An 18,315-nucleotide genomic window follows, 5' to 3' on the forward strand; every position below is an offset into this window, starting at 1 on the left:
TTTTTACGGAATTATGGCCCTTTTTTGACTTAGTAACTTTCAATATATGGTTAAATTTTGTGTTTCGATCCACTTTACTTCTTAAGTATCAAGGCTATTGCTTTCAAACTTCAAATACTTTCATGCTATCATGAGGTTACTGTACCTGGCAAGTTGAATTTTACCTTGACCTTTGAATGACCTTGACTCTCAAGGTCAAATTATTAAATTTTGCTAAAATTGCCATAACTTCTTTGTTTATGATTAGATTTGATTAATACTTTGACAAAACTACTCTTACCTGACATACCATAATAGACTCCACCCAAACCATCGCCCGTGCCCCCCCCCTCCCCCCCCCCATTTTTTTTTTACGGTTAAAAAACTAAACTATTTATTTTGATTATTTTATGTTTGAAATACCGTCCAACCATCGCACCCAAGAAACACCCCCCCACCCCCCCACCCCCCACCCGAATCCCCCCCCCCCCCCTAAATTTTTTTTTTTTTTTTTTTTTTTAAGATCACAAATTACCACCACACCCTCACACTATACCCCCCCCCCCCCCACCTCACCCCCCCCCCCCCAATTTATGTTTTTTGAAACGGTTACAAAACACAAATATTTATTTTTATTATTTTATTTTTGAAATACCGTCCAACCATCGCACCCAAGAATCCCCACCCCCCCCCACCCCCCCGTCCCCGATTTTTTTTTTCCTTTTTTTCGCATTTTGGAAGATAATGTAATAAATGTCCACACCCCCCACACAATGCACCCCTCTTCTATCCACCCCTCCCTCCTTTGTGATTGAAAATGATAGTCCCTTCACCTTTAAAAAGAAAATAGATGAGCGGTCTGCACCCGCAAGGCGGTGCTCTTGTTTATATGTGACACCTTTTTTTTTCAATTTTATCAATATCATCAAAGGAGTTTTTTATTTACTAAAATAAGTTTATATTACTATTTTAATAAACTTCATTACAATATTTAGCTATATGATATTTAATAGCACTCAAGGCGGATGTTCGATACACTGATAATTGCTTGGTGGTTCAAGAAGTCTCATCCCAGATAAGAGTGTGCCTTCAAGTCCTGGCAGCAGCTGTTGATGTATTTAAACAATCATTTTGAATTTTTATCTTTTTTGAATCTGCAGCTGTTCTTTTTTGAAAAACAGATTTGCATTAAACACACATGGAATGGTGTAATCAAAATAACCATAAGGTCACTTATAATGTGCATATTTGCTGTTTTCAATAAGATGGAAATACAACTCAGTTTATACAAATTATCAATGGCATGTTTTTCTTGAATGCATTGATTATGAATGAATAAATAATTTGGCAAGGGTTTATGGGTCATATGTTAGTGTTAGCGCTAAATTCAGACAAACTTGAGGCTTGTTTCGTGTCGTAAATGGTCAAACTGCTAAATTTTATCCCTGTACAACAGACAATCAGGAAAAATTAAGTCTTACATAGCTGTGTTACTAAACCAGTCTATCACACACTCAGAACTGATGAGCGTATACTTTCTTTACAAAAATATTTTATTTCAGTTAACAAATTATTTATTTTAATTTTTTAATGATACATCCAGCACCCTTAAAATATAAATCTATTGTTTCAAGTTGGGTTTTTTTATCCCCCGCCAAAGTTGGAGGGATCAGGGGTGTCAATTTGCAGAAATCCTGAAAATCATCCTAGAATTTGGGGGCCAGAGTCAAAAGAGTTTTAATGATTCATTAAATTATGTTTCCTTTGCAAACAATATGCCAAAGATCAATAATTTGTGTTTAATAAGAGTGACATTTTGTGACAAGAATGCTTAAAATAGCCAAAACAATCCTCTGATTTATATCAATATCAAAAGTTTTCCTTGAGGGCTTAAATCCTGAATTCAGGAATAATCCTGAAAATTGACACCTGAGGGATATAGAATTGGTAGTGTCCGTCCATCACAAAATTGAGATATTGGAGGGGATATCAATTCAATGAATTTGCTAGTTTCTCATACAACTGATGTGCCCTAAAGTCTGACAATATTTTCAGGCCTGACAATATGCAAACTTTAAAGTGGAAAGTAAACTTGATACATGTGAAGCAGTTTGTCAAGGATGAATACTTCAAAATCACATTTCCAACCAAGCAGAAACTTGTCTTATCAAAACATTATATCCCCCAAAAAACAATATGATTTTTGAAGAAACTTTCTTGAAAATACCAGTCAATGAATGACAGTTGAATTACTTATATTACTTTACTTCATTCTTAAACATGTCCTTAATTGTAGGAACATTTCAATGTTAATCTCTTGTTGTAAGCAAAAAACATGCTGTAAGTAAAATTTGTTGTCAGGTCTATTATACAAAGGAAAAGATAAGCAAGATATTTGAGTTTAAAATGTGACCTTGACTTTTGAGCAATGGACACAGGGCTGGTTTAGCACTAGACACATTGTATCCTGATGGTGATCATTTGTGTTGAGTAAAAAATAAAATTAAACCGAAAAATGATCAAGTTATAGCCTGTGCAATCTTGGCAAGACACATATGCATCAATCCAGTATTGTGCAAGTTTCATCAAGCTGTCTGCGACACATATGCATCAATCCAGTATTGTGCAAGTTTCATCAAGCTGTCTGCAAACAGGCTCGAAAATACATGTACAATAATTACCAAACACAACAGTCAAGAGACATTGTATCAATACAAATAATTTATTTCACATTCAAGATATTCTAAAGAACTTGTGCTTTAATAAAATAGGAGCACTGTAAGGCAAACACAAATATAAAATGGACTTTTGCGACAGTTGTAAATTTCTTTTAAATTCTCACTGAACTTGAGAGCGTCTTGCATGTTGACCGCAAACTGGTAACAGATTCATGCCTCATTCAGACAACAGCCAAGTACAGGCAACAAATATATAGGACAAAAAATATTCTTCAATTCTGGTTCCAAAAAAGAAAAAAAGTCATAAGAATTGCCTAGACACATTATAAACAAAGAATTTTTAACACATGTTCATGTCTGTGTTGCTTTAAAATGTAGTACTTTAACAGCCCATTTGATGAACATGACCACCTCATATCACAATTGAGTCTCAGTACATATTCAAACAATTTCTTGAGATCTTCTTCTGTTTACTCGTAGCCCCTGCAAAACATGAACATTCATTCAGATTCACGTTTTAGTCACATCAGGTGTCTAACTAGACGTATTTGATTATGTGGACTTAATTGTATAAGAGCCGCATCACGCAAAAAAGATCTTATTTCTATGCTGCCTGATCCAGCGTAGCTCAAGACCAGGAAGCTAATTCGTGCCGTCTTTTATCTAATTTGCAGACAGGGTAGCTCCTAACTAGAATCCACGAATGGGCACAGTGACCTGGAGCTAGGCTTGCACTGTTTAGCATAAGACCCATTTACTAATAACATGTCTCAGACATGGTACATTTGACAAAACTTGTATTAAGCACAGTGAAATAAATTTGTGAGCATGCTTTGAAGAATGAAAATACAATTTATTCAGAGGATTCAAATTAGAGCAAAGTTGAGCAGACTTCTCCAGCTTATCTGGGATGACACTCTTAGCGCATGCATTAACCCTTTCCCCAATAAGAAGCAAAGTGAAAATGGCTTTTGCAACCAGCATAAAACCAGAACAGCCTGCAAGTCCAGCCCGCGAGTAACTTGCAGTCTGTTCAGGTTCTATGATGTTTGCTGCTTATCAGTATCTTAGAGTTGGGAATGAAGCCTTTAAAACTTGAATATGGCAAGAAAAGTATTCAATTAAATGTAACTTTCTAAAGGAATACACATGCAACAAACTAAGTATCTAAGTGGTCAAGGGTTACGGCAAGTTTTGGCAGAATGAGGCTCATATTCTCACAGCAAGAGCACTTACTTGATCATGTGTGCTATTTCCCAGTTGGTCTTGGAGACTATTGAAGAGCGGATCTCAACACCGTCCTTGGTAATGATGGCCAGGTCATACTGTAATAGTGATAGAACAAATTGAGCACTAACAGGAAGGGTGACAATTCATGGGCAACATTGTCCATGGTTTCCGAGAGCATGTACAGACAAGTGACAATTTGACAGAAGTAAATGCACATTGTCCATGGTTTCCGAGAGCATGTACAGACAAGTGACAATTTGACAGAAGTAAATGATCAAACATCGGCAAATGACTGACATAAGTTGTCGTTTTTTTTGTGGGGGTATCAAAATCAGTAATCCACAAATTTAACATGTCGACAAAAAAGTCATTTTTGCAAAAAAACATGAAATTTCATGCAAAATAAAAAAATCAATTGTACAATTGTTTTTTTTTCTTTTTGAAGATCAGATTGTTAATCCTATATAAGATTTTGCAACAACTGAAGCAACAAAATAGTCCGCTTTCTAGTTTCGGTTGTGCGGATTTGAAAGAATATGGCACTTAACCAAGATTTGACTTATTGATTTGGACGTTGTTTTGTTTAGATAAATTTGATGCAAAAACAGTGTAATAAAAAAAGCCAGAGCCGAAAGAATTTCAGAAACTAAAGGCATTTTCTTCAGTTTTCCCTAATGAGCTTAGTGAATATGGCAGCCATGTTTTTCAATGAACTGGAACTATTTCAGGCCTCGACATTGAATTTTCAAGCCACTTGTCCGTTCGGACAAGTAGACCAAAATTTCACTTGTCCTGACCAAAAAGCCACTTGTCCTGACCATTATATCTTATTCTGCTAAGTACTTTGCAAAACAATGAAATAATACAAAATGCTCAAATCATAAAGACTTTAATTGTTCAAAATACATGTTAACATAATTGTAGGCAATTTCAATACAAAAAGAACTGACCATAATATCAGGAAAACTTGAGATTATTGATTTTTAAACATTATACAAAGCTATAATACCTAACAACAAGAAAGCGTCGGAGACGGGTGATGCTCCCCAAAGTTTTTTTTTGTCACAATATTGCACTATATATTCAGATAAAAGGAAACGTCTTGAGGGGCATAACTTTGGACAAAAAAATACGATGGATGGTTTAGCAACTTAAAAATTTCAAAGGGCCATAACTCTCTAGATAAATCATCTAACCAGAACCCACAAATAACATGCACATGTCCTCTTGGGAGTGAAGCTTCCTATAAAGTTTCATTGAATTCCGGTCATTAGTTGCTGAGAAATAGCTCGGACAAGAATTTAGGGGGAGCATAAAAACTTGTGTTTTTCCACCATAAAAGTTTTTTTTGTAATTACAATTTGTTTCTTGGCCACCTTTAGGTATTTTTTTTAAAGTTTCTTGTGACTTTGAAGACAAAAAAACAAAGGAAAGCAGATTAGACATTTTTAAGCAGACAACATTGCACTAACAAAAACAAACAGCAAATGGGAATGCTGTCGAAAAATTATTCTATACATAGAGATGAGGTCACCACGTTAATTGTCTGTAAAATCTGTGTGTACCGGTTTCGTAAAATGCATATTCTTTACAAGGGAGAATATTCTTGTTATCTTGGCAAAGAAAAATGTTAAGGGTTGCTTCCCTTGTGAACAGTACGGTGTAGTATCACACGGAATTATACGAATATCTCGCGCTTTGTCGTTTAAATTATAACGACCACTTGTCCCATGGGACTAGCAAATTCTTTATTTACTTGTCTGGACTAACAATTTGGTTGTCCCGGACAATCGGACTACCGTTAATGTCGAGCCCTGCATTTCAAACTCAGCCCAGATATCACATAAACAAGTTTCATGAATATTGGACAATAAATGTGACTTAGAGAATTTACAAGTTTTACAATAGCCATATTAGGAAAAATGCTACAACCCCATGCGGCCATGTTTTTGCAACAGCCTGGAGCCATTTTTGAACTTATTTAAGATATCATTAGAACAAATTGTACTAGACAAATGCCCCACCCACTGGCAGCCATGTTTTTCGACCAAAAGGAACAATTCTTCGACACGGTCCGAATTATCATTGGAACAAATCTTCTGACCATGTTTCATGAAGACCGGACAATAAATGTGGACTCCAGAGTGTAAAAAGGGAAAATTTAGCCTACAGACAACAGACGATCATGAAAGCTTACCATGAGCTTGCTGTGCACAGGTGAGCTAAAAAGTGTTAAGAGTTGTCCCTGATTAGCCTCTGTGGATTGCACCAGCTAATCTTGGAAGACACTTTATGCATTTGCATTCAACCCAGTTTTCCCAGACTGCGGCTCCTGAAATGTGTCCCACTTCCCCGATCTCACCATGTGACCTAACGCCCCCCCTCCCTGACCTCATCTTGTCAAAGTGTTGAGGCACCTGTCCCCCCCACCTCCCCCCCCTTAAATCTCACCTTGTTGAGTGACCTGGCGTCCCTGTAGTAGAGCACCTTGAGGCACCTGTCCAGCTGTTCTGCAGCCTGCTCTGCTGTCATGTTGGGATTCTTCTCCAGGGCTTCTCGCAGCAATGGCTGAAGTCAGTGGCAGTGTACAGTGTAATGAAATAATAACTCTGTTTACGTTGCGACAGGTAATAATAGACTGGTTGCTTTGGTCAAATTATAGTGTTCGAAAAACATTGAGTGTTCAGTGTAATAATGATTGTTATAATTAATAACTGTATTAAAGTTGCCACAAATGATAATAAACTGGTGGTTTTGGTCATGTATAGTTTCAAAAGTATTGAGTGTTCAGTGCAATTAAGTTCCCATATTAGGATTACTTGTAACTTATGATCTGGATATAAGTGCAGTTACCAAAATCAGATTCTTTGTCTGTACAATATTCTCTTATGTTAGAAGAGGTGAGAGAAAACAATGTAGATCTAATTCAGTGTTTACTTTGCGCACTATGTTTTGATGGCCTCACGAACGCTTAACATGTGAAAAATGGATTTTGGTTAAAAACATACTGGCCACTTATAACAGTTGACTGTTTACTCAGGAGTAATAAAGACTGATTTTTGTTGGTTGAATATAGACTGATCCCTTAAAGCAGGCGACTGCTAAGTCAGGTTGAATTATATAGTAAACAGAGATAAATGGCCTTACCCAACCAACAAGGTATATTTTACATGTTCCTTGTCTCGTGAACTCAAGTCTCATGTTAGATATTTTTTATATTTTGTCACTCCTGGTGTATGACTGGTATTGCCTGATGGCTGGCAGACACTCAAGGACACTGCAAGTCCTACTCCTACCTTTGCTATAGATGCTCCATATCCCCTGGGGATACTGAATGTCCTACATGTGCTATATATGATCCATATCCCATGGCGATACTGCATGTCCTACCTGTGCTATATATGCTCCATATCCCATGGGGATACTGCATGTCCTACCTGTGCTATATACGCTCCATATCCAATGGGGATACTGTACGTCCTACCTGTGCTATATATGCTCCATATCCCATGGGGATACTGTACGTCCTACCTGTGCTATATATGATCCATATCCCATGGGGATACTGTACGTCCTACCTGTGCTATATATGCTCCATATCCAATGGGGATACTGTACGTCCTACCTGTGCTATATATGCTCCATATCCCATGGGGATACTGTACGTCCTACCTGTGCTATATATGATCCATATCCCATGGGGATACTGTACGTCCTACCTGTGCTATATATGCTCCATATCCCATGGGGATACTGTACGTCCTACCTGTGCTATATATGATCCATATCCCATGGGGATACTGTACGTCCTACCTGTGCTATATATGCTCCATATCCCATGGGGATACTGTACGTCCTACCTGTGCTATATATGATCCATATCCAATGGGGATACTGTACGTCCTACCTGTGCTATATATGCTCCATATCCCATGGGGATACTGTACGTCCTACCTGTGCTATATATGCTCCATATCCCGTGGGGATACTGTACATCCTACCTGTGCTATATATGCTCCATATCCCATGGGGATACTGTACGTCCTACCTGTGCTATATATGCTCCATATCCCATGGGGATACTGTACGTCCTACCTGTGCTATATATGATCCATATCCCATGGGGATACTGTACGTCCTACCTGTGCTATATATGCTCCATATCCCATGGGGATACTGTACGTCCTACCTGTGCTATATATGATCCATATCCAATGGGGATACTGTACGTCCTACCTGTGCTATATATGCTCCATATCCCATGGGGATACTGTACGTCCTACCTGTGCTATATATGCTCCATATCCCGTGGGGATACTGTACATCCTACCTGTGCTATATATGCTCCATATCCCGTGGCTATGGTTGGTGCTTGGTAAGCTGTACCTATCTTGTCCACGTACCCTAGAAACCTGTCAAGAACCAAATATAGGAAAAGTTGTTATATTAACATGTTACTGTAACCAATCGTCAATAGCTACAGCTAATAGCTAAGTAAGTTAATTTGTTACTAAAATATTAAATTGACTATAACAATTTATTAAATCATTAAATAAAGCAGTTTTCATAACATATGGATTATCAATAAATATTGCTGTGGTATAGAACATCTCAAACATAGCCACGTGTTTGTGTCATTTTTAGAGCAGTATACACAATGGTAGAAACTAGCCTTTTGACCACCATTGCACACCCTTGTTTGATAAAAATAAGTACTGGTATACAGACAATGTGTGAATTTCGGTAGAAAATATAAGAGACCCACCTCAACAAATTAAAGAGACTAATAGCTGTTTGGCCACTAATACTTGTCAACTCCTGTACATAGTAAGTCTTGTACCAAGCTCCAGATAAGAGTCGTATTTTCGTAATTACGAATTATTTTCAAGTCCGTTACGTATTTATTTTAAAATCTTGTCATACCATTAAGAATAACAAAATCAAGTTACGAATATTATTTTTACATCGGTTTGTATAGATTTTTAGTGAGTTCTTTTCGCGTATTAAAGAAGTTTTTGGTGCTTATATAGAATGGTCATTGGGTTTGTTTAACAAAGCGCATTTTTTTCAATAAAAGCGGCATATACAGTGAGTCTATCTGTCAACAAGATGCGTTTGTGAAACACAATGTCCCCCTATATGATGTTTGACCTTGTAGGATGACCTTGACCTTGTGAAGGATGACCTTGACCTTACTCAAAATGTGCAGCTCCATGAGATACACATGCATGCCAAATATCAAGTTGCTATCTTCAATATTGCAAAAGTATTCATAAAATAAGCGATTTTGGCCACATATATTTGACCTCTGACCTTCAAGGATGACCTTGACCTCGACCTTTCACCACTCAAAATGTGCAGCTCCATGAGATGCACATGCATGCCAAATATCAAGTTGCTATCTTCAATATTGCAAAAGTATTTATAAAATAAGCAATTTGGGCCACATATATTTGACCTCTGACCTTGAAGGATGACCTTGACCTTGACCTTTCACCACTCAAAATGTGCAGCTCCATGAGATACACATGCATGCCAAATATCAAGTTGCTATCTTCAATATTGCAAAAGTATTCATAAAATGAGCGATTTTGGCCATATATATTTGACCTCTGACCTTGATTGATGACCTTGACCTTTCACCACTCAAAATGTGCAGCTTCATGAGATACACATGCATGCCAAATATGAAGTTGCTATCTTTAATATAGCAAAAGTTATTGCAAAATGTTAAAGTTGGCGCAAACAGACAGACAGACCAACAGACCAACAGACAGGGCAAAAACAATATGTCCCCCACTACTATAGTGGGGGACATAAAAAAAATTGGCGGCGCCCAGAGAGCGTCCTAAAAAAACTGCAAAGCGTGCAAAAACACGCTTTTAACATATTGTACGCAAAGTGAGTCAAGTTGAATGTTAAGAAAGACATTATCGAAAAGATCTTATACGATGTTGTATGTTCAATTGCCGACACAGTCGGAAAAGCTAAAACAAACGCTACAAGACGGGTCCAAACTTAAACAAAAAAAACATTAAACGAGTGGAAGGGACAATTCCCGTGGCTAATTGTTGAAAAGATTGAAGGGGAGACCCCTTTTAATTGTGAAATATGTAAAAATTCATCAAAGGCATGCAATCTAAGCACAGTTTGGGCATATGAAAGTATTTGAAAAATAAAATTGTAAAATACTGAATAGACACTGATGAACTCGTATAAATAAAGTTGCCAGTATATTTATTTTGATTTTTTGCATTAAAATAGCCGTTATTATATATTTTTAAGTCATTTAGAAAAGTTAAGAATTATTTTCCAAAACTTAGTAGTAACGTTAAGAATAAAATTTCAGAGTTAAGAATTCTTTTTGAAAATCTGGTAGTAACGTTAAGAATTTCACAAAACCTTACTTGGAGTTCTGCTTGCGCTTGTATACAAATTTTCTAGCCAATGTTATTCCAAAGTGTAGCATACTCAATATGGTGTCTGTCATATGACCAGGATCAGGATGTCTCAGGTTAAATCCCCATTCTAGAAGCCTTCTCTATGTCTACTCTTAAGAAATCAAGTACTGGTTCTACCCAGGACATGCACTTGAAAATGTCTCATTTGCCTTAGGCTTTCAATGCAATTGGGTTAAATAAAGGAGACATGTTCTGGAAAAACTGGGCTAAATGCATAAGAAGAAAGTGCCATCTCTGAATAGCCTGTGCAAAGTTCACAGGCTTATCTGGAACAAAACTTTAAACACAGGTGTTAAGTCAAGTTTATTCCAGAAGGTGGCTCATTTTAATATGTGTCTTGGTCTGATAAAACTGGGCATAATACATGTGCTTAAAATGTCATCCCAGATTAGCCTGTGCAGTCTGCACAGGCTAATCAGGGACGACACTTTCCGCTTTAATGGTATTTTTAGTTTCAAGGAAGTTTCAAGGAAGTCCCTCCTTACCGAAAATCAAGTTTAGGCGGAAAGTGTCGTCCCTGATTAGCCTGTGCGGACTGCACAGGCTTATCTGGGACGACACTTTACGCACATGCATTATGACCAGCTTTTACAGAACAAGACACATTTGAAAGTTAAAGAGTACTGCAATGCACACACCCTTCCCCCTTCTGCCAGCCTGCCACCACGTAGGTGTTCCAGAGTGGGTTGATGTTGGAGCGCCTATTGTACATGACCCTCGTCAGCCAGCTGAACAGACTGCTTGGCGTGTACCCAAACCCGTCATTGAGACACTCTTCCTCGATACTGAAAACGAGATGATGCCCTTTGACATAACATATTACTCTGGTAAGGAAACAAACTTCTAACAGTTGTTTTACCAGATGGGCTGCCATTTGTAGTATGTTGGTTGCCCTTGTTAAATGACCTACCTATGAGCAATTTCATTGATTCACACATCTAGTCTGACGGTGCTAGTGAAAAGTACTTTAGGAAACTAGACATTAATATATATATATATATATATATAATGTATGTATTATTTCCCCATCCATTTTTGCTATTTTAAACAAGATATGTGTTTGTCAGAAACACTATGTCCCCTTCTGCGCCGCTTTGAAGCTATATATTTGACCTTGAAGGATGACCTTGACCTTTCACCACTCAAAATGTGCAGCTCCATGAGATACACATGAATGCCAAATATGAAGTTGCTATCTTCAATATTGCAAAAGTTATGGCAAATGTTAAAGTTGGAGCAAACAAGCACACAAACCAACAAACAGGGCAAAAACAATATGTCCCCCACTATAGTGGTGGGGGACATAAAAATGTGTCGCAACTTACAAAAACTAAGAGCTATTTTGTAGCCTTTCTTAACTCATAATCAATGTTTTATGTTTATACAATGTATGTACGTGGTGTGTAGCTTTATACTAACAAAACAGTGCAAACAAAAGGAAAGTTTTGTCATTCATTATTAATTTCCATAAAAACATGCAGAGCTTTTTTGGGGATTAGCAGAAAGGGCCCAGCCTTCCAATTTGGAGAAAAAATTATCGACAAAACTTTAAAAGGGGAAAAAATTCCCAAAATAAGCTTGCAGTTGGGAACAATTGCATCATTTAAAAAAACTCTAAGGGGAAAGAGGCCTGTGTAAGGCCTGAGCAAAAGAAGAAAAAAAGCCCTGACATGTAACATACATAAAATGGTATCATAACAGTATTTAGATTTGTCAAGAGTCTAGTTTACCCTCTAGACTATAAAGTATGTAGCATGCAATAGTGGGTTTTTCCACCACTTTGGGAATGGTGCAAGGTCCCTTCAGAATGGGAAATTTCACTGCGTTTTGACTAAAATTGGGAAATTAGAACTGTCATTGTTTTGGTAACATATGCTTAAAAATTGAGAATGAAAGTTTTATCGGTATTATATTTACTAAGGTTGAACTTATATAGCTGGATGGGAGATGAAAAAAATGTTGATATCTAAAACATTTTTTTTTTGGGGAGAAACCTTCAATTGGGAATGTTTTGGTCCCCTTTGAGAAAAATATATACCTTTCTTAAATTGGGAATGTGGCTGAAAACCTAGGGTTTTAAAAGTGCTTTTTACTTTCATAGCGTTCAAAATGTTGTCTTAACAAGAGCACCGCATAACGGGTGCCATGCTCGGCTGCAGGTGCAGTTTTGAATAAATGAAAGCTTATTAAAAAAAAATTTTTAGAGGTCACAGTGACCTTGATCTTTGACCAAAAGACTCAAAAATGGGTGTGGCATGTAGAACTAATCAAGGTGCAGCTACATATGAAGTTTCAAAGTTGTAGATTAAAGCTCTTTGATTTTAGAGCCAATGTTTAGCACGATGCGAACGGCAGACAACGAGCTGGCTATGACAATACCTTGCGTTTTCTCCGAAAAACCTACGAGCTAAAAATGAAACGGATACTTACACTCTCTGTTCAATTATTTCAGTGAGGAACTGATAGTCAGCATAATCTCCGCCAGCCCCCACCACTGTCTGGTCGTTGACCTGTAAACAGAGGACAGTTTTCTTATGAATCTAGAGTGTCTGGCATACATGCCAATGTCCCGTGCTCAGTAATCAGGCCCACTTTTGGGGTGTTTTTCCTGGCGTCACAATATAAGACAATTGTCCCGACATTAAACAATGTACGTTCTATAAGTTCACAATAAAATTTGCTGTTTAAGACTTACAATTGCTAATACCTTTATTGCCCCTTTTAACATCACACTTTTTCTTCTTTAGTGAACCAGTGTTGTGTTCGACACCTTATAAGCAATTAATTGGCCCATTATTGATTTTATCAGGCATTCACACATGGTGTTTTTTATAGGTGGCTTATGGCTAGCCAAAGATAAATCACACAGAAATAAAAGCCAGTTGGGTTTGTATTTCATGGCCCAATCAAGTTCAAATATAATATTATTGTGTATATTATATTAAAAATACGTGACCTAGTTTTTGACCCCGCAAGGCCACGATGTTCAAACTTGACCTACACATCATCTAGATACAACTACTGACCAAGTTTGGTTAAGCTCTGATGAAAACTACTTGAATTAGAGAGCTGACACCATGCTCAATGTTTAAAACTAAGTGACCCTGTGACCTAGTTTTTGACCCGGCATGACCCATATTCGAACTTGTCCTAGACATCATTCAGATTTAAGTATATATTTTTACCAAATGGGAGCAATACATTCCCAATGGAAGGTTTTCAAAAAAGATTATTATTTTTTTAAGATCTTAATATTTTGTTCATCTTCCATCCATATAAGATCAACCTTCTTAGTAAATATAATACTGGACACACTTGTATCCTCAATTTTGAAGAATTTGTTAGCAAAACAACAATAACACTGTTTTCATAATTATATTCAAAACGCCGTGAATTGTCCCAATCCAAAGTGACCCGGTCCCATTCCCAAAATTGTGAGAAAAAAAACACTGCAAGTTTTCGATGCCTGCACTTCAAAGACAATACAATTACTGATGATGATGATGTTGACAGGGCTTTTTTTACCTGATTTTATGAAGTGGCCCTGGCCCCCTCACTTTGTGAAAAATGAGTCGCGAACTTTTCAAAATTTTGAAAAAAATGAGTCATATTGAAATGTCTGTAAATAATGCATTAAAATCATATTTTCAGTGTCTTGACACTTTCAACAAATAACCACTTACAGTAAGATCAACACTATTCTCCCTGGTAAACTCTATCTAAAACCATAGAAAAGATTAACCTCTGTCAATATCTGGTCTTGCTTAATAAAGTTATGTAAGAAATTAAAACCAGTTATTTTATTTTTACAGATTTTACAAAGCATAAATACATACACTGTTTGAACATTACTGCACATCATGAAAATGCATTAAAATTAATGTTCATATAAATGGATCACAGTGATACTTTAGTTTTAAGTAACATTACTACTCAAAACCAACGAGATAATTTAATCCATGTCCGTTTTAATAGAAATTGTTTGTTTCTTAATTGTGTGCGCTAAATGGGCAGCTGATTCTGACCCACGCTACAGGACCCTCCAACTCCATTAACCTTTTGGTCCACACCTCCCTTGTCACTATATTTGAGCCTCATTCTGGTAAAACTTAGTATGCATGTGGATAAAGTGTCTTCCCAGATTAGCCTGTGCAGTCTGCTTTTATCATAGTATTTTTTGCTTAAAGCAAGGTTCCTTCTTAACAAAAATCCATTTAAGGCACACATGTGTTGACTGCACAGGCTAATTTGAAAACACTTCATGCACATGCATCAAGCACAGTCTTCCTAGAACTGAAGCAAAACCAGGGAGAAAATAAGTGCCCAGTGAAGGGCTGAAACCGAAACAATTCCATGGCACTCTACCAGCTAAGCTGACAGTCTATCAACTTACCTTCAATAACCTGGTCAGATCTCTGAATTTTGCCATGGAGCCATAAGAACCCAGTTTGTCTGCAGCGAGTACCACCCCATCCTTAAACTTCAGGCCAAGAACAGACGTGCCTGTCACAATGGGGTACCTGTAATGACATATTTTCTAATGTTTCATAAATGAGGCAGGACAAATACAATTATACGTTTATATACACACCTGTCGCATCTGCATTATCCAAGATGGACAACAATGGAGAAGTGTGAAAATTACAAATAACAATCAAATCAGGGCTATAGATAACAAGCTTACTTGCGTTATTATGCAATTCAAATAACCAAAAGCGTAATTAAATTAAAAATAAAGTGTACAAAAACGCAAATACAAATTTAATAACGTAATTCCCGTAAAAAACCTTGCGTCACGAAACGCAATTTTTACGAACACCGGACGTATGTTTTAGACTGGTTATTTTCTGTACAAAAATGCACCGCATAGATTATATGCCGTCCTATAAAGAAAAGAAGACAGTCTCTCCAGCGATTATCAATCTTTGGGGTAGTATGATAATTATTCGTAGACCCATCCAATTTCTACTTTCATTTTCAAGGTATTTAACTCAAAATGACCCGAAAACGAGGTGCATCGCTTTGAACAGCCATCACTTCATCATTTGTGCAGCAATTTGCATGAACTTGGTCTTATTCAACGCAAAAATGAATAACTTTGATCAGAAATTCAGTAATTGTTTGTTATGTACAGGTACCTTTTTGAATTCCAATTGTATAAATAATATAGTAACCTTAGTAGATTTTTATTATGTTATATATTTCATTCCCTTAATTACCCAATTGAGTAAAAAATCCGGGGGTGAAAAACCCAATTAAGCTCAAAAGAAGGGGGTGAAAATTTTTGCTTAAACTATTGAATTTAGAAAAACCCTATTGTTGTCAAAAACAAGGGGTGAATTACCCAATATACCCCAAAAGTTATCTATAGCCCTGACCAAATAAACGACATATATAATGATTTCAATGTATTAATGAATTGTGTCTGTCAAATAAGAATGGAAAATACATTTAAGATACAAACAAACAAATATTATTTACAAATCTGCAGGGAGAATGTATGTCATGGAAACAAGTGTTTGCAAAATGGAGTTAAGTTTACTGGTAGTCCAAATTTTTGACGCTCTTAAATATTAAGCTACTTTTTATATGGGTAATATTTGGAGCGTACAAAGGGGGAAAGACCAAATTTATGGTGGGAATATTTCGTTCTTTGTCTATATTGTTGCGCAAGGATTTTGTGCGCAACATTCAAGACCCGATATAAGACACTTAATATCAACGGATTGCAATAATATTTACATACCTGTGTAGATAATTCATTTCTCGATAATGTTCCGTAAAAATTATGTAATGACACTTTGAATTTTGAACGCCTGAGCAATTTAAATCCAACCACTATTCAATTTTTCAATATCTCTCGATTCGCTCGCTGTGTAGATATATATCGATAACACGACCTCGATGTAAAGCATCTGGTTTAAAGTGGAAGAATAAACTGCGTAAAAAACAGTTTGCGTTCGTCTGTTGTAGGGCAGCGCGTTACATAGTAAACCGATGTTATACTTTTCTGGATTAATTTAGCAATGTTTTTTTTTTCTAAAATGACAATTAAAAAGTTCTGAAATAAATTACATCTTTTATTTTTATACTGTACATAAATAATATTGATACAGATCGTACAGTATACCGTCCTATGTAACGTAGAATGTACATAAAACAACACAGACAGAGGTGCGAAAAAGACATGCATAAACACTTGCTGAAACTTCGAACAGTGAATAGAAACTGCACCATATCTGTTTTGAACATATGCTTATTAAATCGACAAAGATTAGCATACTAGATCTAGCTAGGTAAAAGTCGGTGTTAAAAGCTCATGTTAAATAAAATTGCGCGTACACGTTACACTGTAATGCCTGCTTCTGATTGGTTCATATTTAAATCAGTTTCATGACATGGCTACAGGTCAATGATTGTTTTGCGATTTAAGCAGAAGTTTAACTGAAGAATTTATGCCTTTCTAACTTCGATTCGACAATAGTTGATGTACAAATGGACTTCTGAATTAAAATTGAATGAGTTGGTAATGTTATTTTGCAATTTTACGCAAATTGATGAAAATTTAAACTTTCTGGTTTCCATCACAAAAAAGGTCGTTCAACGATGAGACGTTCCAAAGAATTTAGCCCATATAAAAAGTATCTCTAAATTCTTTGCGCGTCTTATAAATGAGACTAGTTTACTGGCAAAGTAAAACTTTTTCATAAGATCAACGTTCGAAAATGCATTAAGTCAAACATGGCATTACGCTTTTTTATATCAATACGTGTGTTATGGCAAAAAATAGACGACACCAAAAAAAATAATTGTGTCCCAATGAAATATCGCGAAAACACATGAAAGATGCATAGTCATTCCCGTGTTCTTTGATATTAGTACGCATTTCAGAACCCATGTGGTACTTACATTGTTCTTTTCACTGGTTCATTGTGCCCTGCGATTTTTCCACCCGGAAAATTATACAATGAACCCGGTTGCGGTCCATTTCTCCATAATTCTGTCGGCAACAGAGACTCCATTTTTCAGCGGAAGTAACGATCTGTATCGCTTGGACGCTTTTGTTTCTTGAAAGTTACACACAACTATATCTAAAGTAGTCGCCAACTATTTGGGTGAATGGGAGCAGTCAACCTCCGCGCAGTGATTTGACGAGAACCAGCATATGTATGTGAGAGCAAGGAACGACAACTCTGCATGGAGATTGGGGAGCAGTAGGTAGCATATTTCGTATCGTGTAATCGTCCCGCAAGGAAAATAATCGCCATATACATGTTCTCTCCAAGCGATCTGCATTTTCATAATTGCTCAATTCGAGAAGTTATTTAAATTTCGTAACACTGCAATTTATTCACAATTTTTTTTTTAAAGCGAGATTATACGATTTTTTATATGTGTTAAATTTTAATATATTGATAAAATATGTTACAATAACACAACATAGGCAAGGAAAATTATACATTGAAGACGATATTTCATAAAATGCAACAAAGACAAATTAGCGCCCCGAGCCGATTGTGACGAAGATATTTCATACATATTTTCCTACAATAACCGAAGCATTCGTCTTTTTAGTTAGTGGTCGTGTGTCGTTAGATTGGTTACCTCCCCTTATCTATCGTTACTCTATATATAGCTTGTACCGATCCCTATATTGTATTGAGCAAGACAAATATTAAAGCAAAAATACGTAACATTTGCTTTAATAAATAATTTAACATATTTAAAAAAGAAGATATTTGTCCGAAACGGATTAACAGGAACATGTGTATGTTAGCCAGTTTAATCATAATAATACAGTGCTTTACAACCTTAAATTTAAAATATTGGCATATTGAGCAGTCATATTGAGCAGTCATATTGAGCAAGATAAATATTAAAGCAAAAATACGTCACATTTGCTTTAATAAATAATTTAACATATTTAAAAAAGAAGATATTTGTCCGAAACGGATTAACAGGAACAT

At 36.4% G+C, this 18,315-nt stretch overlaps 1 protein-coding gene across 1 annotated transcript; it reads right to left on the reverse strand.

Annotated features, from left to right (window-relative positions):
* Nucleotides 1–2,681: 2,681 nt before the first annotated feature.
* On the reverse strand, nucleotides 2,682–17,424 carry LOC127859068 (proteasome subunit beta type-4-like). Its single transcript, XM_052396479.1, has 8 exons — nucleotides 17,258–17,424; nucleotides 14,742–14,868; nucleotides 12,779–12,858; nucleotides 10,987–11,133; nucleotides 8,218–8,299; nucleotides 6,339–6,455; nucleotides 3,894–3,982; nucleotides 2,682–3,140 (listed from the first exon to the last, which is right to left on the reverse strand). Exons 1-8 carry the CDS (start codon nucleotides 17,368–17,370, stop codon nucleotides 3,128–3,130), a joined length of 768 nt encoding a protein of 255 aa, XP_052252439.1. The 5' UTR covers nucleotides 17,371–17,424; the 3' UTR covers nucleotides 2,682–3,127.
* Between the last annotated feature and the right edge of the window lie 891 nt (nucleotides 17,425–18,315).

This window comes from Dreissena polymorpha, chromosome 14 (assembly GCF_020536995.1).
Source record: "Dreissena polymorpha isolate Duluth1 chromosome 14, UMN_Dpol_1.0, whole genome shotgun sequence".
NCBI classification, from domain to species: Eukaryota; Metazoa; Mollusca; class Bivalvia; order Myida; family Dreissenidae; genus Dreissena; species Dreissena polymorpha.

Coding starts and splice junctions, on each gene's coding strand:
- LOC127859068 (XM_052396479.1), bottom strand. CDS start 17,370: ATGGAGTCTCTGTTGCCGACAGAATTATGGAGAAATGGACCGCAACCG. Junction 12,859..14,741: donor ATCTGACCAGGTTATTGAAG/GTAAGTTGATAG, acceptor CTCTGTTTACAG/GTCAACGACCAGACAGTGGT. Junction 8,300..10,986: donor GGCTGGCAGAAGGGGGAAGG/GTGTGTGCATTG, acceptor GGTTCTTGACAG/GTTTCTAGGGTACGTGGACA.